The sequence below is a fragment of the Ovis canadensis genome, chromosome 13 (assembly GCF_042477335.2).
Source record: "Ovis canadensis isolate MfBH-ARS-UI-01 breed Bighorn chromosome 13, ARS-UI_OviCan_v2, whole genome shotgun sequence".
NCBI classification, from domain to species: domain Eukaryota; kingdom Metazoa; phylum Chordata; class Mammalia; order Artiodactyla; family Bovidae; genus Ovis; species Ovis canadensis.
This window is the reverse complement of record NC_091257.1, coordinates 18,412,232-18,439,633: the sequence shown is the minus strand read 5'-3', so window position 1 is coordinate 18,439,633 and position 27,402 is coordinate 18,412,232. Positions and strand designations below refer to the sequence as shown.

At 39.9% G+C, this 27,402-nt stretch overlaps 1 protein-coding gene across 2 annotated transcripts; it reads right to left on the bottom strand.

Annotated features, from left to right (window-relative positions):
- Positions 1 to 233: 233 nt before the first annotated feature.
- ANKEF1 (ankyrin repeat and EF-hand domain containing 1) lies at positions 234 to 27,402 on the bottom strand. 2 transcript variants are annotated; one of them, XM_069546392.1, is made up of 10 exons: positions 26,776 to 26,849; positions 22,125 to 22,515; positions 17,969 to 18,168; positions 17,072 to 17,221; positions 15,418 to 15,541; positions 9,015 to 9,837; positions 5,710 to 5,936; positions 4,375 to 4,538; positions 3,120 to 3,257; positions 234 to 2,073 (listed from the first exon to the last, which is right to left on the bottom strand). In XM_069546392.1, the coding sequence occupies exons 2-10, from the start codon at positions 22,468 to 22,470 to the stop codon at positions 1,915 to 1,917; spliced, it is 2,331 nt and encodes a 776-aa protein (XP_069402493.1). In that variant the 5' UTR covers positions 22,471 to 22,515; positions 26,776 to 26,849; the 3' UTR covers positions 234 to 1,914. The 2 variants fall into 2 exon arrangements, with proteins under 2 accessions (XP_069402493.1, XP_069402494.1); XM_069546393.1 differs by lacking the exons at positions 22,125 to 22,515; positions 26,776 to 26,849 and adding an exon at positions 27,085 to 27,402.

Sequence of the window (27,402 nt, the reverse complement as noted above, 5' to 3'; positions counted from 1 at the left end):
AGAAAGTGAGCGAGGGGACTGAAGGAGAGGGGGCTGCATGGCGTACATATATTTATGTATGCACACACACACGTGTGTAAGTATGTGTGGGTGACGGAGTTATAGACTAGAATTGGTGTCCTCTGTTACGGCAGATTCTAAAATAGACTCTGTCAATGGGGCTTTTGTGTATATTTTTGGAGTTCCTGCCCAGCACCCATTGCATTTCCTGGTGCAGATAATGCTTCCACTAGTTTTTTTTTTTTTTTTTTACCTGGTAGAATGCTTCTAGCAATGGTCAGTTTTATGTCTTAATTATGAGACCCAGGTTACTTAATCATACACTAATTGTAGGTGTTGCTGTAAAGGAACTGGATAGGTGCAATTAATATCTACAGTTAGTTGACTTTACATAAAGATTATTTTCAATAGTCTGGGTGAGTCTGATGCTATTGGTTGAAAGACCTTAAGAGCAGAATTTAGATTTTCCTGAGGAAGAAATTCCACAGTGAACTTCAAGGGTAACTCTCGCCCAGGACTATCCAGCCTGCCTTTCCTGATGACAGGCTGCCATGTCAGCCCCATAATCATGTAAGTCAACTCCTTGCACAAATCTCTTTATCTACCCCCCTACCTGTCTATGCCACCTATCCATCTACACTACTCCTATTTCTCTGCTAGAATCCTGACATACCTTTTTTCCAAGTATGAGTAAGGCCCCAGACCCAGATCTCAGTGGACATTTGTGAAGTTTCCCGGTAGGTCCCTATATCCACCCTCCCCTTTGCCCCATACATACTTGCCTTAAGGAAAAGTCACATATGGTATCTAGTCCTCTGTCACATATATGTTTTTATCTGGCATCTGGAAATTTTGTCCAGAGTATCGGCTACTGCATGAATACCACTTGAACTGCTTCTCAATTGCACAAGACACTGGGGGCAAATCCCCCTTGCTGGGGAAATGTTTATTTTGTAGCAAACAGAATATAAGTGAGTGCCCTCTTAAATGTTTTGCTAGAGGACTCAGTCATAGATATTACCTTCGTTTTGGTCCTTCTGGAAGCAACCTCGGACCAGGATTTTGGCGTAAGTTTCTGGGAGGTAACCCAGAAAAGGCCAGGGTGAGTGAGGGCAGGTGAGAGCACAGGGAAGGGGCGGTGCCCAGTGAAGGGCACATTATCAAATTACCACCATGGGCAACTTGATCCTCATCTCTCTGGGGAGCTCTAGCTGACAGTGAGAATGTGCACCAGAATAATCTCGCCAGAATGATGAGGGAGCTGGGGTGTTGATGCACTGAATCTGTTTGGTCAGATTGAGGGCTGCTTCCAAGGAAGTACTAATTCTCACGTACTTCAGCCCTATGGTACAAGTTGAAGTGTCAGAGGCATCTTACAGCATCCGGAAGTCATGCCTGAGAGTGCTATGATTCCAAAACAGAGGAGAAATGGGCGAAGTGCCAACAGTGTCTACTGGAGGCATCAGTGTTTATTTGACCCAAAGTATCTAACGCATATCATTTACGATGATGTGTGAGAAGACAACTGCTTCCTTAGTGTATTAAAAAGGGCTTCTCTTCCCTAGTATTAAATAGCTTTCATTCAGTTCCAGTAAAAGGATATCTTTAACAAACATAATGATGTACATCTTGTAAATTCTTTGATGATGACACTATTTATAACCAAATATGCCATTGTTCTAAAACATTCTTGAAGAAGATTGAGGAATTTATCCAGAATGACATGCAATTCATTGCAAAATAAAACATGACTTCTCTAGACAGCTCAGAATATTTATAGTTGTTAAAGCAAAGACAAATATTTTGTTACAGTGCTTAACTTGTGAGTTGCTTTGACTTTGATGGGAATCTACTTTCTCCAACATTTGGTCCCTGGGCCTCAAAATGTTTATTCTGAGATGCAACCGCTGTGATTTACGTCTTGAAGCTAGCTTCCACTGCTTGTGCTCTCTCTGTGATGTGCTTCTGAAAGGGCATCATGAAGTCCTCAAAATCTACCTCATATGTGAATCTCTCCCGGCGCAGTTCCCGCATTCTGATCAGCTCTGCTGTCGTGGCCTCGGGACTCCAGATCTTAAACAAACAACCACATCCAGAGTGAACGTTAGCATGGCAGCCAATAAACATGCCAATATCCAGACAACCTTCAATCTGGTCAGTTTAAAACTATCCGATTTACTTCTGGCAAGAGGAGAAGGGACGACAGAGGATGAGCTGCTTGGATGGCATCACCGACTCAATGGGCATGAGTCTGAGCAAGCTCCGGGAGATGGTGAAGGACAGGGAAGCCTGGCGTGCTGCAGCCCTTGGGGTCACAAAGAGTCGGACACAGCTGAGCAACTGAACAACAACAACAAATTTACTTCTAAGTCTATTTTAACTTTTATCTCTTACGTGACATTAGTGGTTACATGGGCATCACTATTTCTGATGGTGACTATTTGAACAACTGAAATACCCTTCAATGACCTCTCTGATGGCCCTGAGGCCAGCTGTTGTTCATTCTCAGGATGTCAAAACCAGGAAGCAATGGAATTAATAGACAGCCTTTACGTCTTGTGGGGAAGTCAAAATTATTTTCACAGTACTGGGCAGAAAGAGCTGGTGGTCTATTATTCAGCATGGTTTGATGAGCATTAGAAGACCACTCTTGTTCTCCAAATATGTCTTCATCTCTTTACTTGTAGATGTTTAAGGAAGCTATTTAATAAATCCAGTCCTGATCAGTATAAAACTCCCAAGTAAGATGGCGATAGTGTGTACAAAGAGGAAGGGTCGGACTTTAAGAACCGATGGTTCCAGAGGAACCATCTATAAAATTCAGTGACTACATGGCTACAGGGAATGGCACTGACCAAAGACAACTTCAACTGTTCAAGGAAAATTAAGAAGTCACTATAGAAAGTAAAAATACAAGATAGTGGAAGCCTTACAAATTGGACTGACTTAGTTGTAAGCAGCAGGATCTAGAAAAAGGACAACTTCAAATAACAACTTATCAAGAACAAAGCTTATCAAAAGATAAGCTTTGGACAGTTGTTTGAGTGCTCTGCATAAAAAGTATTTGAAAAAAGGTGTTAGGAGTTTATACCATGTTACGATCTTTCTAAAGTACTTACCCTCTGTGGGATAAATGTGATATCCACTTTCTTGGTGTAACCACTGGTAATCAATGAATTGAGATAAACTACATTATCTTTACGCATCTTCTTGTCCTCCACTATGGCTGGTACAGAGTACATTGCTGAAAGTGTTTCCTGGAAATGAGCAAAACCCCAAAAAACAACTATCAATTTCAAAAACCTGTGTATACTTTCTAATATTCTGAAGTTGAAAAAATGCTACTATACAAATTATAATTTGAAATGAAATAGAATATTATTATAACTTTGGGTGGGGTGAGATAACTCTTTTGCCTTGTTTAACTTAATTAGTATTAGTGACAGATCACAAAAGTCTTCAAGATCCATCCTTGATCTGTGGCCGTTATTAATAAGAAGGATGTATTGCTACTAAAATGATAATGGTGCCTGTGTTAGGAGCTGTAACTGATCAATCTTCCTTCACATCTGGCTATCCTTACTCTCTTCCTTCATGCTTGCTACTCTCTACCGTCTGCCGATCATCCCTCCAACTGTTTGCTTCCTATCACCTCTAACCATTTCCAATTTGATAATGTTAAAACTTTTCCTTCCTGAACTTCATCCCCTATCCTGTGTCAGCCAAAGATCTTGAGGGATCCATCTGTTTCCCTAAAAGAAGCTTCTAGCTTAGAAATGTACTTAGAGCTTCCTGCTAAGGACAAATTCTTGATGTCTGGGAAACCCCCATAAACAACAATCTTCTGCTGATAATTTAGAGGGACCCAAACCACTCCAGATTACCAGGAACAATCTGGCATGTTTAAAGCCTTCTAGAGTCATTTTTCAGGAGTATCCAAGTTACATATCCTAGGGTTCATAATAAAAAAATTCCTTGGGAGTTGGGTGGTAAGGTGGATAGTGAAAGATTATGAAATCAAAATGAATGAAAATCATGTTTTACTTCTTTTCTCATAAATGTTACCCTACACTTCCCTTTTGGGATATCTCATCAAATCTGTATAATTCAGGTCTATGTGTGTACACTTCTAATATAAGTCCTTTCTTCAACATTCTAACAGTGTTTGGTTCAACCAACTTGTTTTTTGTGTGGATTCTGTTTGCAATGACAACTTTTAGACTCTTTAGTAATAGTAAATTTCTTGCTAGGTATTTCTTAGAACTATTGGTACTGGAAACATGGACTGCATATTATTTGCCCATGACCTGTGACAATAAGTAAGTGGTGCTGCAGCCCACCCGGCACTCATGAGGGGCCAATTGCTCTTCATACCTCTTCCTTCTTAATCTCGGGGCCTTCAGTCTTTGCTTTGGGTGGTGGCTTGCCTTTTGGTTTCTGATTTTCTGCTGGTTTGGGCAAGTTATCCAGCTTTTCTTTAATCAAACCAATTATTCTACTGTCAGCATAAGCTTTTGCAACATCCATGGCACTATGCCCTGTTTAAAACATAAATTTAGAGTTTCATTAAACAGATTAATAATAAACCATGTAGCAAAATCTCAGCTCATCAGCTCTAAGCATATGGAACTAAGGGTGATTAATGAAGCCAGTGCTACGTATAAAAGTCACAGATCGGTTCAGATATTCTCTAAAGTGGTCCCAGCTCTACAATTTTATCATTTAAAGTGTCATTTACGAGCAAATCCATTTCTTCTTGTTAATTATTCTGAGCGTGTCTGATAGGAAAGAGTGCTAGATCGCACATTGAATACCTGAGTGCTAGTTCTCTTCCCAGAGTGAGCACATTCCTCCATGCGTGACAGTTTTATGCTTTCCCCCTTCCTGTGACGGAAGGAGGTACATTCAAAAAGTCTGGGGAAGCTGGAAGTCACAAGTACTCTATGCAGATGGCTGGCTATTATGACCCCTGTAACATCCGCAGGCAAGCCTAACAATACTACCTGTGGCTCAGAGGCAGCCTGAAGCAGCCAAAGCTATTAAAGCTCCTTCAGATCAAAAAGCAGTGAGTCCCACTCTTAAAGCACCTCTACTTTTTCATGCAGAAAATTTATGACATAAAGTAGGCTTCCCATTTACTTCCTAGAAGGAGTCTTATTTCAGGAATTACTGTTTAGCTGTAGAAGGGAGCTAAAGTCTACAGGGGCTTCAAACTATGCCAATTATTAGAAACTGCCAGCTAAAACACTGTGATGGCTCAAAATGTGATCTGCATACTGATGTCAGTCTACATATTAATGGTATGGGCTCACAGTGAAGTAAGTACAGGAATTCAGGGGTAAATGTTTAGACATTTTTATAGCAATTTTATAGAATTTTTGTCATTTGAATCCAAAGATTTTAAAAAGCTTGGGTTTGTATTTCATAGGGTTCTTTTTCCTCTTCATCTTTCTAGTAAATAATTTTCCATTGTATTTTACAAAAGTCTCAGTCTACAATGAATTACCAACACAGAGAACTGATTCTTTACCACTAGTGATTCGAGAAGCACTATGTACAAGACAAAGTTCCATAACATTTAACTCAGGTCAGTGATTGCAACAGTAACTTAAGGGAAAATGTGGTCCTGTAAGAATAGATTTAGAAGGCTTGGGAATCTAACATAAATCCTCCTTTTCTAGCCCTGATCACCTGTAATGAAACTCATACCTTTCCTATTCTCCAGCTGGAATTTAGCACCGATGTCAAGTAGGTATTTTACAGTATCCAGTCTGCAGCTCTCTATCGCTCTACTTAAGGGAGTTGAGTTGTTGAGTGAGAGGGCATCTACCACGGCTCCAGATTTAACAAGAAGCTCAACAATATCTTGCTGGCCAGCATGGCATGCAAAATGAAGTGGAGTCCACAGAAAATTATCTGTTGCATTAACGTTAGCCCTGTAAAATGAGATGGATACAGAAGCTAAAAATATGGGTTGATCCAAGCACTGGAGGCTAAAAATTCTAAGATTTCATAGCTTTATTAAGTTGTTCAAATGTAAACCAAGAAAGATTTGGGAAGGAAATGACAACCCATTCCAGTGTTCTTGCCTGGAGAATCCCAGGGACGGTGGAGCCTGGTGGGCTGCTGTCTATGGGGTTGCACAGAGTTGCACACGACTGAAGTGACTTAGCAGCAGCAGCAGCAGCAGCAAGCTCTGTGCCATAATTTTTCTTAAACTGTGTTCTGCATCCGATAGTCAACTTTCTTTGTGTATATATATACATTTTGTTTAGTTTAGAAGCTGCTTGGATCCTAGGGGTTACAATTTTTGTTAGACGTTAATATCGGGGAAAATTATAAAACTGGATCCAGTGAAGGTCAAAGTTGACAGGAAATAGAAAAGCTACATGATTTAATTTTGTATCTGCTTCCTCTGTATGTTATGAATTTATAAATGCACCATCATTGTTAAAATTCTAAGTAATAAAATCTATCAAAAATTTTGTATCAAAAATGGTCCAAATGAACTTATTTACAAAACATAAACAGACTCATCAGTTCAGTTCCGTTGCTCAGTCGTGTCTGACTCTTTGCGACCGCATGAACTGCAGTGTGCCAGGCCTCCCTGTCCATCACAACTCCCAGAGTCTACCCAAACCCATGTCCATCGAGTTGGTGATGCCATCCAACCATCTCATCCTCTCCCGTTCCCTTCTCCTCCTGCCCTCAATCTTTCCCAGCATCAGGGTATTTTCCAGTCAGCTCTTCGCATCAGCTGGCCAAAGTATTGGAGTTTCAGCTTCAACATCAGTCCTTCCAGTGAACACCTAGGACTGATCTCCTTTAGGATGGACTGGTTGGATCTTCTTGCAGTCTAACAGACTCTCAAGAGTCTTCTCCAACACCACAGTTCAAAAGCATCAATTCTTCAATGCTCAGCTTTCTTTATAGTCCAACTCTTACATCTATACATGACTACTGGAAAAACCATAGCCTTGACTAGACAGACTTTGGTGGCAAAGTAATGTCTCTGCTTTTTAATATGCTGTCTAGGTTGGTCATAACTTTCCTTCCAAGGAGTAAGCGTCTTTTAATCTCATGGCTGAAGTCACCATCTGCAGTGATTTTGGAGCCCAGAAAAATAAAGCCAGCCACTGTTTCCCCATCTATTTGCCATGAAGTGATGGGACCAGATGCCATGATCTTTGTTTTCTGAATGTTGAGCTTTAAGGCAACTTTTTTACTCTCCTCTTTCACTTTCATCAGAGAATTTTTAGTTCTTCTTCACTTTCTGCCATAAGGGTGGAGTTATCTGCATATATGAGGTTATTGATATTTCTCCCGGCAATCTTGATTCCAGCTTGTGCTTCCTCCAGCCCACGATGTACTTCTCATGATGTACTCTGCATATATGTTAAATAAGCAGGGTGACAGTATACAGCCTTGACGTACTCCTCATAGACTCATAGACTTCGAAAACAAACTTCTGGTTGCCAAAGGAGAATGGATAAATTGGAAGTTTGGGATCAGTATATAATATATACTACTATATATAAAATAGATAACCAGTAAGGACCTACTGTGTAGCATAGGGAACTGTACTCAATATCCTGTAATAATCTATATGGGAAAAGAATATGAAAAAGAAAGGATATATGTGTGTGTATAATACACCTAAAACTAGCACAACACTCTAAATCAACTATGCTCCAACACAAAATAAAGATGAAATGAAAAAATAAAAAGCAAAAAAAGAAAGTGAATTCTTTCAATTTCGTTAAAAGCAATTTATCATTCAGAAACTATAAAAATAAAATAAAATTTTAGTCCTATTTAAAAGTCACTGCCCCAAACTTCAAATTATCATTAGTTGCTTTATTTTACCACTTGATAATAAACACACTTAAATCTTTCTTTGACATTAAACATTATAGTAATAATAACAATATCTTTTATCAAGTCTGCAACTACTGGGCTACTAAGTGCTTTACATATTTTAACTCATTTAATCTTCAAGAAATTCTGTGAGCTGAGTTCCATTATAGCCCCATTATTAAAGTGAGAAAACTGAGGCACAAAAAGGTTAAGAAAGTTACACCAGGTTATTCAAGAATGGTAAAAAAGAAGGACTTAAACCAGAGAAATTGCTTCTGGTTAAAAAGTTAAATAAAATGTCATGCTTTGTTATCTTAAAGATATTTACAAATGAACCAAGGAAAAGGGGATGAAACATGCCTAGTCATTTACTCATTACATGCATGCTAAGTCACTTCAGTCATGTCTGACTCTTTGCAACCCTATGGACATTGTCTGCCAGGCTCCTCTGTCCATGGGATTCTCCAGGCAAGAGCACTGGAGTGAGTTGCCATGCCCTCCTCCAGGGGATCTTCCCAACCCAGGGATTCAACTGGGTCTCTTATGTCTCCTGTACTGATAGGTGGGTCTTTTCCACTAGTGCCACCTGGGAAGCCCACTTAGTTTTATGGCCACCATCAAATTACTTGATTTGTTGGGATGCCCTCAAAAACAAAACAAAACAAAAAGCAGATTTAAAAATGACTCCATGTAAAATGAATACATTCTAAAAATCTGCTCTACAATATTTTGTTTGTAGTTAACAATATCTCACCGTACACTTAAAATTTGTTAAGAGGGTAGATGACATGCTTTTTTTGACCACAGTAAATATTTTTAATTTAAAATAAAATGAAAAGCACTCCACATCATCTAGGTAAAGCTCTGAGACCAAATTAAAATTGTTTGGGGAGGCCAAGAATACCCGATCACAAGGCTTCTTCCACTCCTAGAGTGAAAACTTCTCAGCTTTCACTTTGGCATTATTATACATACTCTTAATGTTCCTATTAGCCTGGTTGGCAGTATAAGGTCTATTTGTGGTCTAGACTTCAGGAATGAAGCCCTTTCTTGCCACTATTTAAATTTTAGAGTTGAATGTTTCTTAGCCTTCCTTTCACTTCCTTGAAATGTGAAGGCTCCCAAAAATCTAAATTGCACTCAACCAAAAGACATACCCTTTTTCAAGAAGAAACTTGACTGCATCAATGTTTCCAGTGGCACATGCAGTCATTAGCGGTGTCTTGTAGTAATTATCTTTCATATCCACAGGTATTCCTGACTCAAAAGCCTTTTTCAGAGAAGCCAGGTCTCCCGCCTTGGTGACAAAATTAATGTTTGAAAAGACCCTCCCTGGATCATCAATATACCAAGCAGAGTCATCCTGAATGGGATGTTCCGGGGGGTGATCTCTGTTAAAGCGGTTGCAATCAGTTACATTCTTGTAGGTTTCGATCATGTAATAGGGCGGCCCACCGTCACTGCGGCGTGGAAACACGTGGTCGGGGATGATACAGATGGGGAGCGGTAAAACAAACTTGCCCATTCTGGCTCTTTTGGCCATCCCCTTTTTCTTCTTCTTAGGCCCAAAGGATCCCAAGACATAAGACTTACTTAAATATCTGGTCCCTTTAAAGAACTCGTTAATATCGACCCCTCCACCCCGGACTTTTTCGTGCATTTGCGCGATAGCAGCCAGCTGCTCTGAGTTCACAAAATCTTGCCTCTCCTCCAGGGTCAGCACAAAGTCCTCCTTGGTGACTGTCCCATCACCCCTGTCCACAAACGAGAAGGCTTCCCGAAGGAAAGTCTCGTGTTCTGTTGACCAATCGTGAAGTCTCAGGAACAAGCGCGGATTCGGATTTTTGACCCCTGGCCTGGCCAGTTTATTAGCGATTTGCTCCGCTCGCCGTATTTCTTTGCTGGCTCCTTTGAAGCCACCTTCCTTAGCCAAGTTCCTGGGCGTTTTATGCTCCAGATTCTTCCATTTTAGGTCACATCCTAAAATAGGAAACATCATGATTATGAATGGTGCTGGGTTATCTGCCTGGGTTCACAAATGACATGCATCTGTTGTTGATTTTTAAATTTCCAGTGAATAATCAAAAGTCAGTCCCCAAATAATTTGTATATAGAGGTGAGCAGTTAGTTATTATAATTACAGAATTAACCTATGGTTACTCTGCTCAAGGTTATGCAGCAACCTGGTTGGAGGGGAGTTTGGGGGAGAATGGATAATACATTTATATGTATGGCTGAGTCCCTTTGCAGTACATCTGAAACTATGATAACATTGTTAATAGGCTATACTCTAAGATAAAAGTGATTCCCTGTGGCTCAGTGGTAAAGAATCTGCCTGCCAGTGCAGGAGATGCAAGGGACTTGGGTTGGATCCTTGGGTTGGGAAGATCTCCTGGAGAAGGAAATGGCAACCTGTTCCAGTATTCTTGCCCAGAAAATTCCATGGACAGAGGAGCCTGGTGGGCTGTAGTCTGTGGGGTCACAAGAGTTGGACAGGACTGAGCATATGCACACTCAACTCATATATAAATTTAAAACTTTTAAAAATTTAATAAATAAAAATTATTATTAACTAATATGCAGAGTACATCATGCAAAATGTTGGGTTAGATGAAGCACAAGCTGGAATTAAGACTGTAGGGAGAAATATCAATAACCTCAGATATGCAGATGATACCATCCTTATGGCAGAAAACAAAGAGGATCTAAAGAGCCTCTTGATGAAGGTGAAAGAGGAGAGTGAAAAAGCTGGCTTAAAATTCAACATTCAAAAAACTAAGATCATGGCATCTGGTCCCATCACTTCATGGCAAATAGATTGGGAAACAATGGAAACAGTGACAGACTTTATTTTCTTCTCCAAAATCACTGCAGATGGTGACTGCAGCCATGAAATCAAAAGATGCTTGCTCCTTGGAAGAAAAGCTATGACAAATCTAGACAGCATATTAAAAAGCAGAGACATTACTTTGCCAACAAAAGTCTGTCTAGTCAAAGCTATGGTTTTTCCAGTAGTCATGTATGGATGTAAGAGTTGGATCATAAAGAATGCTGAGCGCTGAAGAATTAATGCTTTTGAACTGTGGTGTTGGAGAACATTCTTGAGAGTCCCTTGGACCACAAGGAGATCAAACCAGTCAATCCTAAAGGAAACCAACCTTGACTATTCATTGGAAGGACTGATGAAGCTGAAGCCCCAATACTTTGACCACCTGATGCAAAGAGCCGACTCATTGGAAAAGACCCTGATACTGGGGAAGATTGAAGGCAGAAGGGGATGACAGATGATGAGATGGTTGGATGGCATCACCAAATCAAGGAACATGAGCCTGAGCAAGCTCTGGGAGATGGTGAAAGACAGGGAAGCCTGGAGTGCTGCAGTCCGTGGGTCACATAGAGTCAGACACGACTGAGTGACTGACTGAACAACACTGTGAACACAAAAACTTAAGCTATAATTGTTTTCTTTCTGTGAGCTTCAGTTTGGTGAATTTTGAGGAAGATATTTTTCCAGTGAATAGTATCTATCCCCTACGGATTAAGAAATCAATTTCTGTAGATATTTGAAACAAATATCATATTAGAATACTTGCTAAAGAGTCTTCATGCCAAGTGGGAAAGAGTAAAGATGACATTTAAATTTGGAAAGAACCTGGATTCAAACAGCTTAAGGAGGACTTTAGGCAGCTTAAGGAGGACTTTAGGCATCTAAGATGCTAACTGACTCTTGCTTCTTTTGAACGATTATGACTGTCAATCTGTGTAAAATCTTAAACTATGTTTTATCTGTATTCTCCATGAAATTCATGTAATTTATATTTACCTGCTGTTTTGCAGTAAGGTCATATGAACAGCCTGTAAAAGTAATCTGCTCATCAAATCTGAAAGAATTCCAGTGTAAGAGTTGTGCAATTAGGCATTAAAATTCATTTTCCTTTTTTAGTCTCTGACTTAAAATGATGAGACCAACATTATATGTAAGCATTCTCCAAATAAATAAGCTTTTCTGAATGCATCAGGGAGTCTACTTAGTGGTATCAAGAAGGCTGTGTTGTCTGTAATAAGTGTCTTGAGACACTAAAAACCCATTATAAGTCAGACTATGAAGATATTCGTTCTAGTGTTTTGAATCTATGAGGCTCTTTTGTTGCCTTGCCAATATCACATAATCAAAAAAGATTCTCTAGCAATCAGTATCTCTAGCATCCAAAATGTAAAGGCAGCTGCATGAGAAAATACAACATCCCCCTCTAACACTTTATAATTTTATTCCTTATCAAAAAGAAAAATGATTTCAGCCTTAATAGTCCTGGCATTGTCAAAAATTAAAACTTTATTTGAAGGCTGGTATATTTACTAGTGATAGGAAAACTCAAAAAGGGTACTTGGGACAAAAAAATTCTACAATTTTTATATCGGACAGTTTGAAGAATAGTGTGACTTATTGGGAAAAGGACCTGAGCCTTGTCTCCACAGTATAATAACTCAATAGTGTAATTCCATAGTCATCTTGAGTATGCTACTTTTACTTAGCTTTTTCACTTACTCGGGATGTCTGGGGTTTATCTGCCATCTCCCAATTCACTCCTGTATTCACCCCAGCACCAAGGATCAAAGGGTTTTAAAGTTGCTTTATCTTGCCGCCTTCTTCTCCTAGTTTCCTCCCAGTTAGCAATTTTGTGTGGAATAAAGACCCCCACATCCCAGCTTAAAGACATGAAGCCACTTTCCTGTCCTTTTGACTTTTGTCTTCTCTTTTATCGTTAGTAAATACAGACTGATTCATGCCCTCTGTGACGTATGCTCCTCTGTTGCCGAGATACGTGCCTTTCGGCTGACTGCTGTCAAAAGCCCCGTCAGGAGATCCCTCCACAGGGGCTTCAGGAGAGCTAATCCAACCTCCCCTCCACTCCCCTGGACATGGCCTCACACTGCCTACAGGGAGGTGTAAATTACTCCAGGGACAAGATCAGGAACAAAAGTGGAGCGTATTGAGGAAGTAGTAGTCGGAAGTAGTGGGAAAAGAATCCAGCCTTCATATTTAAGGATAGAAGAGGCTACATCCAGGGAGTTTACTCAGAAATGAGCATTTCGTGGCTAATGGTTTCCAGTTGCTCTGACTCGCTTAGATCCAGGCTTCTAAAGGTGGAAACATAACTGATAGCATTCTCCTGTGGAACTGGGCCACCCACAGAGCACCTGGCGAAGCAGCTGTACTTCCAAAGATGCTGGGAAACTCAAAACATTTTCGGACATTCATTTCAGAAACAGTCTAGTCTTATGAGTCTGCCAGGAGGATCAATCTTTTCTGCATCACCAGGCAAGGCCTTTGGCAAGCTCTGGCCCTGTACATCTTCATTTGCTTTCTCTGACTTTATCCCAGAAGGACATAAATGGTAGAGTATATATTGAGGGATGTTTGTCCCAATAAGAAAAGAGTCAACACATTAAAGTTGAAGAAGCTTGTCTCAATCTGGGCAGATCTCCAGTTGTCAGAAATACACAACGTGAAAAATGAAGTGTCAGAATAATCTGCTGGTGCTGAGAGATTTGGAAACAAGATTTGAAACCTGTCTCTTCAGAGACAGTTGATGAGGGCAAAAATTGCATTTGGTACATTTTCCATTATCTCTATTTTAGGGGGATGGGGAAAGAATGTGAGCTATGTATAAGGTAAGAAAAAATCAAAGTGAATCAGTTACTACATCAGTTACGCAGGCATATTAGTCTTATTTATAATGTTAGTGGTTAGAGTATAGGCTCTCTCGGGTTCCAGTGACTTCAAAATTTCTGTGCCTACATAGAAGACAGGAAAATGAAAGTACTTTTTCTGCTCTATTATAGAGCTGCTGAACTTTAAGTTTCTATTTCTCATAAGCTGGAAAAAAATAAGTCACTACCATAACATTCAGCAGCATGCAGTTCCCTCTCTAACAAAGAGTCAATAACTTTGAATGTACGTTTAACTCAGTTCAGTTCAGTTCAGTCGCTCAGTCGTGTCCGACTCTTTGCAACCCCATGGACTGCAGCACGCCAGGCCTCCCTGTCCATCACCAACTCCCAGAGTTTACTCAGACTCATGTCCATTGAGTCGGTGATGCCATCCAACCATCTCATCCTCTGTCAACACCCTTCTCCTCCCGCCTTCAATCTTTTCCAGCATCAGGATCTTTTCAAATGAGTCAGTTCTTCACATCAGGTGGCCAAAGTATTGGAGTTTCAGCTTCAACATCAGTCCTTCCAATGAATATTCAGGACTGATTTCCTTAAGGCATGTAATTAACACAAAATTAGTAAAAATATTTAAACTTAATTGGCTAATATTGCTATTTAAAATTTTTTAAAATATTACTATTCTAAGGAATTGTTGCTGTTTAGATGCTAAGTCATGTCTGACTCTTTTGTTATCCCATAGACTGTAGCCCGCCATCAAGGTATTTTCCCAGCAAGAATGCTGGAGTGGATTGCCATTTCCTTTTCCAGGGGATCTGCCCAGTGCAGGTATCGAACCTGTGTCTCCTGCTTGACAGGTGGGTTTTTTACCACTGAGCCATGTGAGAAGCCCATTTTAAGGAATATATTAAGCTATGCATAATATAAAGGAAGCCCCAGTGGCTCAGTGCTAAAGAATCTGCCTGCAATGTGGGAGGCACAGGAGACCCAGGTTCAATCCCTGAGTTGGGGAGATCCCCTGAAAGAGGAAAGTATCACATGGACAGAGGAGCCTGGCAGGCTACTGTCCATAGCATCTCACGATTGAGCGACTGAGCACATACAACATACATAACATAGTTTATATTCTCAAATTAACAGTTACTTAAAATATACAGGAAAATCTAAAGTAATAAATATTACTTATATCTCAAATGTTCCATTAAAGTTTTCATTTTATTTAATGCTTCTCCCCCAAATATTTCCCCCATAATTTAAAATTACCCAAAATGTTATCTTTGCACTTGACATGATAGTATATTTTCAAAAATAAAATAATTGAGAATTCAGACTGCTGCTGCTAAGTCGCTTCAGTTGTGTCCAACTCTGTGTGACCCCTTAGACGGCAGCTCACCAGGCTCCTCTGTCCCTGAGATTCTCCAGGCAAGAATACTAGAGTGGGTTGCCATTTCCTTCTCCAATGCTTGCATGCATGCTAAGTCGCTTCAGTCGTGTCCGACTCTGTGTGACTTCAAAGATGGCAGCCCACCAGGCTCCTCTGTCCACGGGATTCTCCAGGCAAGAATACTGGAGTGGGTTGCCATTTCCTTCTCCATTTTAGATTGATATTTACATTTTAAAAAATAAGCATTGTAGTAATTGGTTGACTCATAAATAATTCTCTTTAGATTTTTAATAATAATCTAAAAATACTTGAGAAATGAATTTTTATTACTTTCTAGATGAGATATATGATTTAACAGAAGGTAAATAAGAAAAAAATTAAATTTTCTTTCTACGTATTTATGTGAGATAAGCATCTGATGTTGACACACTGAAATTCTCTGCTCATCTACAATGTGGGAAAATCGTTAAGTTCTTTAGACATGAAATTGGTAGACCATTTACCTCGCTGAGCTATATATTTACAGCAATCTGTAAAACCACCCATGGCAGCATAATGAAGTGGTGTGTTGCCATTCATTGCAATCAACCCCATGTCTCCGTCGTATGCAAAAAGAAGCTTCAATATCTGCAAAATAAATAGTGGATATTGTAGAGGAATAAGAATGTATGTTTACTGGCTGAAAACTCAGACCTAGACCTGTGCTATCCAGAGGTCAGTTTGAATTAAATTGAAATGAATTAAATAGAAAACAAATTTTAAAAATTCAGTTCCTTACTTCCACTAGCCATAGTTTAAGGACTCAAAAACCACATGTGTACTGTAATTGTACCATATTATACAGCCAGATACAGAACATTTCCATCACTGTCAGAAGTTCTAGAGCAAGGATCCTCAACCTCCAGGATCTAATGCCTGATGATCTGAGGTGGAGTTGATGTAACAATAATAGAAATAAAGTGCACAACAAATGTAAAGTGCTTGAATTATCTTGAAACCACAGCCACCCCCCGCTCCTCCCACAAGTCTGTGGAAAAATTATCTTCCATGAAAGCAGTCCCTGGCGCCAAAAAGGTTGGGGACCATCTATCTAGAGTGTAGAAAACTCTATACTCAGCTGGGGCACTATCATTTTGGTAAATTTAGGCAACTTTAGAAAGCATCTGCTGCTGCTGCTGCCAAGTTGCTTCAGTCGTGTCCGACTCTGTGCGACCCCATAGATGGCAGCCCACCAGGCTCCCCTGTCCCTGGGATCTCCAGGCAAGAACACTCAGACTGTGGCAAATCAGGGGAGCAAATGCTTTTCCAGACAGATGTGATTTCTACTGTCATGTATACTTTTAGTGCAGGTAAGAGACCCAGTGACAAAAGCAAAGATAATGTTAGAACTCAGAAAAATTTTAGATATAATTCAGAATTTTTTAAAATAGGATAGCATTGAGTTCTAGTTTGTTTCTGCAGTATCACTATATGTATGAGTTATCTCTGGCTGATATATCCAGATAATCAGAATACTTAAGAGTTAAAAACTTAGGTGAGTCATTAGATGTACTTAAACATCAAGGAGATGAGATTAGGTCTTGTTCTCCCCCAAATTAGATCATACTGTATTGTAAAAATTCTCTTATGTAATGGAGTCATTAAAATAGGGTAGTAGCATGTGCCAAAACTTTTCAGTTGTTATAACTGAAAGAAAAAAGTGAAAGTGTCATTCCCTCAGTTGTGCCTGACTCTTTGCAACCCCATGGACTATAGTCTGCCAGGCTCCTCTGTCCATGGAATTCTCCAGGCAAGAATACTAGAATAGGTTGCTATTTCCTTCTATGGGGATCTTCTTGACCCAGGGCTCGAACCCAGGTCTCCCACATTGCAGGCAGATTCTTTAGGGTCTGAGCCACTAGGGAAGCCCAGTTAAGAATATAGAAAAACATTATTAGTAATATTAAAAGAGTAAATTAGCAAGCAGACAAAACTGAATAAAGAGCTAAAATAAGCCTTGAAGGATAATATCTGGTATAAAATACAATTCTGGAATTATTTTGGAAAATCAAAATGCAGAAAAAAATCTATCAGTGTAACTTACACTATATTTTAAGATGCTGAGGAAAAGGAGAATATTTTTAGCAACAAATTTTAAAGAATAGAGTAGATTATTACATCAAAAAAGCCTCCTTTGGCAGCAAAGTGTGCGGCATGGTGTCTGTCATTGTCAAATGCATTCACGTCCCCTCCTCTTTCCAGTATCCCTCGGACTAGTTCTGTGACTCCCTCTCTCGATGCTTCCATTAAAGCCGTGCGACCTGTGGACTGGACAGGAAACAGACCAGATGCTGTTTATCCCTGTTATACTACATGACACGTTCAGTATAAATATGGTCTAAATCCATCTGGCCTTAGAGTTACACTGACATTGTCAGTTTTGTACAGTTTTATTGGTTTCATGTAACAAACAGGAAACATGAAGTCAGTAAAATGGGTCAGTGTCCAAAATGTAGAATTCTATAATCAGAGTCAAGGTCACACCAGATTTTCGTATGAGAACACCATGCTAAAAAGTGCTGTTTCTTGCCAAGAGAGTAGAGCAAAAAGGGAGAAGAGAGGGTAAAACATTCGCTAACTTAGGCTACAGGTGTTTTCTAATGAGAAGAAAATCTGTTTTTATTGTCGGGAAATGACAATTAAAAGAAAACTCAATAAAATTAGCCAAGTGAGTAGAGGGAGCAAAATAATTAAGGGAAACAGCAGAACTACATATTTTCTTTAGATGATAAATTTTTATTAAGCATCAGGAATATCTTTTCTATTTCCTGTAATGATCTTTTAATATTGTACATAATAAATACCAATTTTTCAAACATAATTAGGAAACAGACCATAGAATCATGGCCGTGCTATATTAAGATAATGAAAGTCTATAATTTTAAAGCACTTTGAACAGAAATGAAAAGTCTATAAGCTAACAGGATAATTTGACCATATTCAAGTGGAACAATACAATAACAGGATTCTGTAATTGAAAAAAAGGAATATTCATAATCACAGAAATAGTCTTACTGCGTTGATAGCATTTGGATTGGCTCCTTTTTCCAAAAACGTCAGGCACACATCCTTAACATCATGTGCTTCTTCACAAGCTCTAAGGAATATTGGCTTTCCTTCACAGGTAGAGTTGTTGACATCCGCACCATGTTCCAAGGCAATCAGTGCACACCGATAATGCCGCTTGGTAGGCAGAATGCAGTAAAACAAAACACCTGCAGGAAAATAGAATCCCCAAAGAACAGTTAACTAGTAGTCTCTCTACATTTGAATCAGATAGGAAGGAACAAAGAATAATTTTAAAATTCATAATTAGCGAGTTGAAGGTGAGACAGAGCAAAGGCATTTATGCCTTGGTTTTCTCTCTGAAAGCAACTGAAACACCAAGACAGAGAAACCAAAAAGGAACCCCAACCTCTGATAAGAGCTAGAAAACAGTCATAAGCAAAACGTGACAGGATCTTGTTTGAGAAGAATCTGAGTGCTGGAGTGTGAGCCCCTGTTGACCGTGGGTATTTGGCATCCTGTAATCTATACGCCAGTGCCCTCCTTAGAATATGCAGGAGTGCGTGTGCCCGAGGCTTACTGGTGGATCCCTGGACCCCCTTCGAAACTGCAGAGTGGCAAGGGAGGGAGTACTGAATGATGAAACGCGTACACCAGCCACGTTTACAGGGAGCAGGCTGCCTATGCAGTTGCACAGAAGAAAAAGTAGCACTGCAAAGAGAAAAATGCTAACTTCTCATATCTGGTATCCGTGACATACAGACCCTCAACATAATCCATGTTAAAAATGTACTACAGACAGGGGTACTGTTTATAAACCCCGGTCAGAATTTTCTTAAGACACTCAAGTCAACAGCAGACAAACTCCAAACTGACTTTGTAATGACTTCACTCTAAAAACAGACTTCATTCAAATAGGAACAGTAACCAATAAAAAACCAGCATGCGATCTATGAAAAAAGTTACTGAAAGAAAAGGAAAGGAAGCTGACAAACACCAGGCAAAAATTGTAAACTTAAATAACTATACCACATGAAAATTACTGACTGATCCATTACTGATAACAAACCAAACCAAAAAGATAAATAGAAGGAAAAGATGAATTTGAGCAAGTATATCTTATAAAAGAAATGGTAGAGAAAACTAAAACCACTAAAGACATGAAAGTCACATGGAAGCAGGGAAAAGGAGAGCAGACATTGCCAAAACCATAGGCAGGGACATGAAGGAAAAAGTGGAAAGAACTTGAAAAAAATCCAAGAGTTTAAATGGTCTAGAAAGGCAAATAATATTTAACATGTATGTAACTGGCATTCAGTAAAAGACCAAATGGAACAGAAAAATGGAGAGATATAATAAAGGAAAACCCTCTTGAAGTAAAAACCTAGATCTAACACAAATATGTTGGAGCTCAGGAAAAACTGATTAGAAACAATCCATAATATGTGCCTCGGAGAAGGCAATGGCACCCCACTCCAGTACTCTTGCCTGGAAAATCCCATGGACAGAGGAGCCTGGTGGGCTGCGGTCCATGGGGTCACGAAGAGTCGGACACGACTGAGCGACTTCACTTTCACTTTTCACTTTCATGCATCGGAGAAGGAAATGGCAACCCTCTCCAGTGCTCTTGCCTGGAGAATCCCAGGGACGGGGGAGCCTGGTGGGCTGCTGTCTACGGGGCCGCATAGAGTTGGATACGACTGAAGCGACTTAGCAGTAGCATAATATGTGCCTAGACAAAACTAGATAAAGAAGGTGTCCTGTGAGCAGCCAGTTAAAAATTCAAGCCATCTCTAAAGAGGAAATGTCAAGTTTGGCTGCAAGACAGACTTTGGCATAGCGACTTTCCGTGCTAGAATATAAGCAAAGGAGTTTTACAATGTCACTTGGTAAAGAAAACAGGGAATTCTTAATACTCAGTCAAGCAACTGTTCACATATAAAAGAGATGAACATATAAATTTAAAGATGCAAGAAATCAAAGTATATAAGCCCAAAGGAGTAAGCTAAACTACTCAATGACAAAAAGGATTCTAACAGGAGATCAACAGGGAATATGTGACTAAAAGACCCATGATAGATGCTGGATCCCTTCAATCACTGAATCAAAGCTCAATCACTTTGGGGATTCTAGATACAGAAAAGAAAACTGTAGTTCACAATAATGTAGAAATAATAAGGAAATTTAACAAGACTTGTATGCAACAGAGGAAAGAGAGTTTAAACATTCACTTTTCTTTATCTTTTATTGCTGGAGTTTTGAGATATTATTAAAAGCAGACAAAATATATGAAAAGAATCATTGAAAGAACTAAAATGATTATAATTTACTAAAATTAGATACTGGAAGGGAGGTGACAGGAAGAATTCTTGTACCAATCTCATCTTTCATAGAAAAATATCAATGAATACTGTTTAGAGTGCTGATTTGATAAACAGAGGTTTATGTATATGTAAAGCTGTCAAGTTAGCCATTAAAATAACTAGAAACAGACCATTAATTTTAGAAAATATGAGAAGGAAGATATACACACATATAACAAAACAAAGATCATACGGACCATAGAGAAAATTATTTTTATATGTATTTATCTGTGTATTTATATAAATTAAATATATTATGCTTTTATAGAATAAAATAAATGACAGTTCTGTGGAGCATCTAGATAGATGTAAATTGGATAAACTCTACCATTAAAATAAAAATACAGTTTATGTGAAAATCAAAACTGAAATATATTTCATATAAACATGTATCTGAAATAGTTGCTCAAACAGTTAAAAACAGAAAGACGGTCAAGGATATGTTGAAAATCAAAGACAGAGAAGTCATAGCAGGCAAGAGTGAACCAACACAACAACAATGCGACAATTCCAGATTTTGTTGTTGTCGTTGTTGTTGTTTTGGTTCACTTTTGCCTGCTACGACTTCTCTGTCTTTGATTGTACATTTTCAACATGTCCCTGACCATCTTTCTATTTTTAATTGTTTGAGTAACTCTCATTTTTAAATTTGCATTTCATGTATTTTTATTTTAATGGTAGAGTTTATCCAGTTTACATTTATCTAGATGCTCCGTAGAACTGTCATTTGTTTTATACCATGAAAGCATCACTTGCACCATTCTCCCACCTCCCCAGTATACAGAAAAATGGTCTTCCATGAAATCAGTCCCTGGTGCCAAAAATATTGGGGACTACTGTTGTATAGGGCTTTGAAAGGCTTCTGTTTTTTTTTTAATAAAAACAAAAAATACATTTGACTCATGTATGCATTAAATAATTGAATAGTTGTTTTCTTTGTCCTCTTCTCTTTGATAAGCAAGCAAGTCACGTATCAAATACCATGTCCACAGAGAGTTATGAAAGCAGATTCTGTTCCTGTCAGAAAACATTAATTAATGGTATAAAATGGGATTCATTTCTCTAATGTGGGACTGATGTTAACGGCTTTGTACTTGAAGAAATTCTTTTGGAACCACTGATTAAATCTACCAGTTTATATTCAGCCTGGTGGTAATTTTCATAAGGCTGCATCACCTCCTCCCAGAACCTTGAGTTATTTGAACAAGAAGCTCCCAGATCGTGGTCTTAAGATGGGATTTGGTAGGGAAAAAGAGTGAGACAGTGTTGTCTCACCTGAATAATCAATCACAGACATGACATATTTCTATGATTAAGTCATATTTCCAAATACATTTTTAAAACAACTAATAGAAAGTTGGAGCTTATGTCAGAATCAGCCTTAGTTCTTCAAGTTCCCAAATGCAACTACTTTCTCTTGAGAGCAAAACCCTAGCTCAAGTATTACTTGAGGTTCTAACATGTCAAATTCTAAATGGATTTTATAGTTTATAATAAGTGATTATGATTATGGAAATATCAGTGTGTCATGTTGAAAGTTCTCCACATTAAAAAAAAGATTAATTCTAATATTTTTTCTCAATGAGAAAGTTCTCAGAACTGGTTTTCCTAAGAAATACCTACACTGCTTTCAAAGTATGGGAAGATGTAAGAGTGAGAATATAGCCTCTCACTACTACATGCCATGAGTAACTCCCTTCTAAAGTCTGAAAGCAAACAATGCATTATATTGACTTCTAAAGTTCATAAGAAAAAATGCAAATCAAATTGCATTTACTAGATAGAATGCTAAGAGTTTTTACCTTTTCCTTCGTTATCAACAATAGTCATATCAGCTTTTGCTTTGGCTAATATTTCCATGGACAATTCATGGCCCAGTTCTGCAGCCCTCATAGTCGGAGTACAGCCCATTTTGTCTTGCACATCAGGGTGAGCACCAAGGCTCAGGAGAAAGCTGACCATGTCGATGTCATTGGAAACTGAGGCTAAGTGCAGAGCACTGTTTCCATTGACCGGGTCTGTGAAATTGATGAGTTCAGGATATCCGAGCCTGATCAACTTCTCTATCTGCTTCTTGTCTTTGTTCCGAACACACTGAAGAACTTTGTAGATCTGCAGGTTCTCAAGTCTCTTATCTGCTAAAGCCATATTTGACCAGCTTCTTGCAAATGCCTTTGTGGGTCAAACCAAAAACTACAGCAGCAAAAATCAAAATAAAACATAGAATTCAGAGTTATTTTTTTTCATCTTGACTTTGACTTAACAGTATTCTAAGGCTTCCCTAAGAAGAGATGCTGTTTCTTATGAAACATTATTACCATAATTTAGTGCAACTAATTTCATGAAAGCAGAAATTACACATAAGCACAAAAATACTCAGCTAGCATAATGTTAAAATATTTCAAAACAAATCTCCCATCATAAAGTAAACTGGATATGCAGTTTTCTTATTATTTCATTTATTCATCCCTCTTTGATATAGCCTTACTGTTTACCCATGAAGAAGGTGAGGTCAACTAAACTGCCTAGCCCCCTCTATAATGCTCTGTTATCAGTACGTCTCTCACAGTGTAGAGAACACACAGATTTCAGCAGTTTAAAAATGCTATAAAGATTGTGTAGAAATGTGAGCTGCTCATTATAAACAGGAATCTCTTGAGCTCTGTGAAATACCAAAGATGTGATGGATGATTCCTATTTTATCTTATGTGGGAATGAGGCAGGTAAATGATTGAGACACAACTGTAAATTTTCATAAATAATCCCACTAAGTTGCAATGAGCCTTTTAATACATAATTTATCTCTTATTGCTTATTCAATTCCAAAACACAACATTTTGAGTCAAGTAGTAGACCATGTTGTTGTTGTTCCATTGCTCGTGTCCAAAGTTTTGTGATCCCACAGACCGCAGCATGCCAGACTTCCCAATCCTTCCCCATCTCCTAGAGCTTGCTCAAACTCATGTCCATTGAGTCGGTGATGCCATCCAACCAACTTGTCCTCTGTTGTCGCTTTCTCCACCTGCCTTCTATCTTTCCCAGCATCAGGATCTTTTCCAGTGAGTCGACTCTTCACACCAGGTGGCTAAAGTATTGGAGCTTCAGTTTCAGCATCAGTCCTTACAATGAATATTCAGGACTGATCTCCTTTAGGATGGACTTGTTGGATCTCCTTGCAGTCCAAGGGATTCTCAAGAGTCCACACACCACAGTTCAACAACACCACAGTTCAAAAGCATCAATTCTTCGGCATTCAGCCTTCTTCACAGTCCAACTCTCACATCCATTCATGACTACTGGAAAAACCATAGCTTTGACTAGATGGACCTTTGTTGGCAAAGTAATGTCTCTGCTTTTTAATACACCATCTAGGTGTGTCATAGCTTTTCTTCTGAGGAGCAAGTGTCTTTTAATTTCATGGCTGCAGTCACCATCTGCTGTGATTTTGGGACTCAAAAAAAAAAAAAAATCCGTCACTGTTTCCATTGTTTCCCCATCTATTTGCCATGAAGTGATGGGACCAGATACCATGATCTTAGTTTTTTTAATGTTGAGTTTTAAGCCAGGTTCTTCACTCACCTCTTTCACCTTCATCAAGAGATTTAGTTCCTTTTCACTTTCTGCCGTAACGGTGGTGTCATCTGCATATCTGAAGTTATTGATATTTCTCCCTGCAATCTTGATTCCAGCTTGTGCTTCATCCAGCCCAGTATTTCATATGATATACTCTGCATGTAAGTTAAATGAGCAGGGTGACAATATGTACTCCTTTCTCCATTTTGAACCAGTCTGTCATTCCATGTCCCATTCTAACTGTTGCTTCTTGACCTGCAAACAGGTTTTGCAGGAAGGAGGTAAGGTGGTCTGGTTTTCCATCTCTTTCAGAATTTTCCACAGTTGTGATCCACACAGTCAAAGGCTTGAAGGTAGTCAATGAAGCATAAGTAGATGTTTTTCTGTAATTCTCTTGCTTTATCTATGATCCATTGGATATTGGCAATTTGATCTCTGGTTCCTCTGCCTTTTCTAAATCCAGCTTGTACATCTGAAATTTCTTGGCTCACGTGTGGTTGAAGCCTAGCTTGGAGGACTTTGAGCATGACCTTACCAAGCCTGTGAAATGAGTGTAATTGTTAGGTATGAAATTAAAAGACTCTTGCTCCTTGGAAGAAAAGCTATGATCAACCTAGACAGCACATTATAAAGAAGAGACATTACTTTGCCACCAAAGGTTATACAGTCCAAGCTATGGTTTTTCCAGCAGTCATGTATGGATATGAGAGTTGGACCATAAAGAAGGTTGAGCACTGAAGAACTGATGCTTTCATACTAGGGTGTTGAAGAAGACTCTTGAGAACCCCTTGGACAGCAAGGAGATCAAACCAGTCAATCCTACAGAAAATCAACTTTGAATATTCATTGGGAGAACTGATGCTGAAGTTGAAGCTCCAATACTCTGGCCACCTGATGTGAAGAGCCGACTCACTGGACAAGACCCTAATGCTGGGAAAGATAGAAGGCAGGTGGAGAAGGGGATGACAGAGGATGAGATGACTGGATGGCATCACCGACTCAATGGACATGAGTTTAAACAAACTCTGGGAGGTAGTGAAGGACAGGGAAGCTTGGTGAGCTGCAGTCTGTGGGGTTGTAAAGAATCAGACATGACTGAGGGACTTCTACTTCTCTTCACTTCCGGCCCCTGGAACATCTTGTTCCCTCTGCCTACAGTGTTCTTTGCTCAGAATTTCTGTTGGCTGGCATTCTCACCACTCAAATTGCAGCCACAATGTTACATCATCCTTTTGGTTTATTTTCTTCACAATATTAAGTAAAACATTTATATATATATATAACATCTAGAGACCTTAAAATATAGATATATTCAATTTATGTACTGTTTGTCTCTCCCACTAGTAGCCAGTGTTAATGGCATAGAAGCTTTATATTTTGATTATCATTGTCTCTCCATCACCCAGAACCTGACTTCTATGAGGCAGTCAATAAATATTTGCTCAATAAATGATGACTGAAGGTTAAAAGCTTGAGTGGAAGAAACAAAGAAAACACCTAAGTTTCTGGTTTGAGCAACCTGCGTCTGAGAGGGAGTACTCAGGATAGGATCCAGATTGGTTAGGGAGTATAGACGGCTAGGCTTTGAACATGCTGAGTTAGACTTCACAAGGGGATGGGAAACCTTATTCAGGCAGAGATCTGAGCCTGGTGCATGGGAATGATGAGGTTTTTGGCAGGTGCAGTCAGCCCACGACCGGGTGAGGGTAAGGAGGAAGGTGTTCCAGTAAGCGACCACCACAATCAGATTTGTGCTGGGGCCCTTCCTTTCTTCCTCCTCTCCTGCCTGCTGTTTATACTTTGTGCCTCCTCTTTTGCTGTGGAAAACATCAGCTATCACGTGGCATGTGGCTTTAATGTTCTGCTTGCTGTAGCCCCTCTGTTCCCTTCTAATCTGTTTACAATGTGTGATGGACTAGGAATTGATGAGGCAGTTTGTTAGCACCATGTGTATAAATAGGCTCCGATTAAGTCCCAAGCTGCTTGAGAACTCATCCTCTTGGCCTTTGAGGCTTGGCTTGGTGACATTTATTTTCGCTGGCATTTAAGGCTTGTTGCATTATTATTAGTCTTTTCTGGTTAGGTGCAGGGTTGTCTTACCTCATACATACATCACATACAGAATAGGATAAAATGCTCCTCTAAAGCTTATTGCTTACACTGAGTTGATGCAACCTCATTTGTGAGGATAGAGACAAGCTTCAGGGTTGTCTCTGAGTGCAATGCCCCTACAAATAACTAGCAGCATATGGCCTTGTCCAATTAAAATACAAGGATGAATTAAGCAGCCCATAGGTCAGTTTTATGGCTTGCATCTCTTGGCGAAAGCTTGGAGATGCTGAGGAGAGAGCAAATGCCTTGTGTAGTGCTCTTCGCTACCAACTGATAAGACTGACCCCCTTGGGGGAAACAGAAATCCTGCCCTCTTAGTCCTGGGTTGCTCGTAGATTGTACAGCATCTCTGATCCTCAGGAGGGTCACAACATCCGCACACATCTCAGTACGTATGTGTGGCCCTGGAACATCTTGGCAAACCCCTATCTAAACATCCCTGTGGACAATCTCAAAAGGTAGTGGAAATAATGGAATTCCTCAAATTGAAGTTCATGTTTGGAGTCTGGATATTCTGAATCATATGGAAATCTACAGGCTGTGTGTGTCCAGGTGCATTTTTCCCTTGTAGGGAGAGATCCACAGAGCTCATGAACTTCTCAAAGGAGCCTATGAGGCAAGAGTGATTGGTAAGAAAGAGGAGAGGTAGTGAAAAGGGTGTACCATTGGAAACCAGATCTGTTGCCCGCCCCCCCCCCTTGTACTTCCTCCTCCTTTGCAACAATTATCTATACAAAGGAGTTGAATAAACCTTGACAAGTCACCTACCTAGTTTGTGCCTTGGTCTCTTCATCTGTGAAATGGGGATAAGAATACTGCATACTTTACGGACTGCGTGAAGCAGACATGAGATCAGCTTTGTAAAGAATTTAGCCAAGTCTCTCCACATAGGCTGGCCATGAACAAATCAAACATCTGTGGGTTTCAGCTCATCCATAAGCCAAGGTTTACATTTCGGGTGTTCTTTACTGTCCCCTACAATTTTAAGTCTCAGAAAAATCTAGAAGGGAGGGAGGGTATGATGTAATTTCAAAAGAAAGTCCAGGTGACAGGGACGACGGTGCCGAGCGAGCTCACCTCTTAGTCGCCCCGAGGATCAGGAGCCAAGGGTGTCATCGCCCCGACGCGCCTCCTCTCGAGGGGGCGGGTTTGGGCGCGGGTCCCAGACGCGACCCCGGCTCCCCCAGCCCGGCTTGGGCGGCCAGTCGTGAATGGTGTCCCTTTGGGCAGAGCAGGCTAGCAGGCGCGCGGGGCAGCGGGGCAGCGAGTGTGTGTGTCCGTGGGCTCAGGACCCGCCGAGGGCGAGCGCGCGGCCAGGTCTCCGCGGGGGGCGGGGGAGGGGCTGGCGGCCCCCGCCGATTGTGAGGTCCCGCCGAGCGGGAGAGGCCTGCTGCC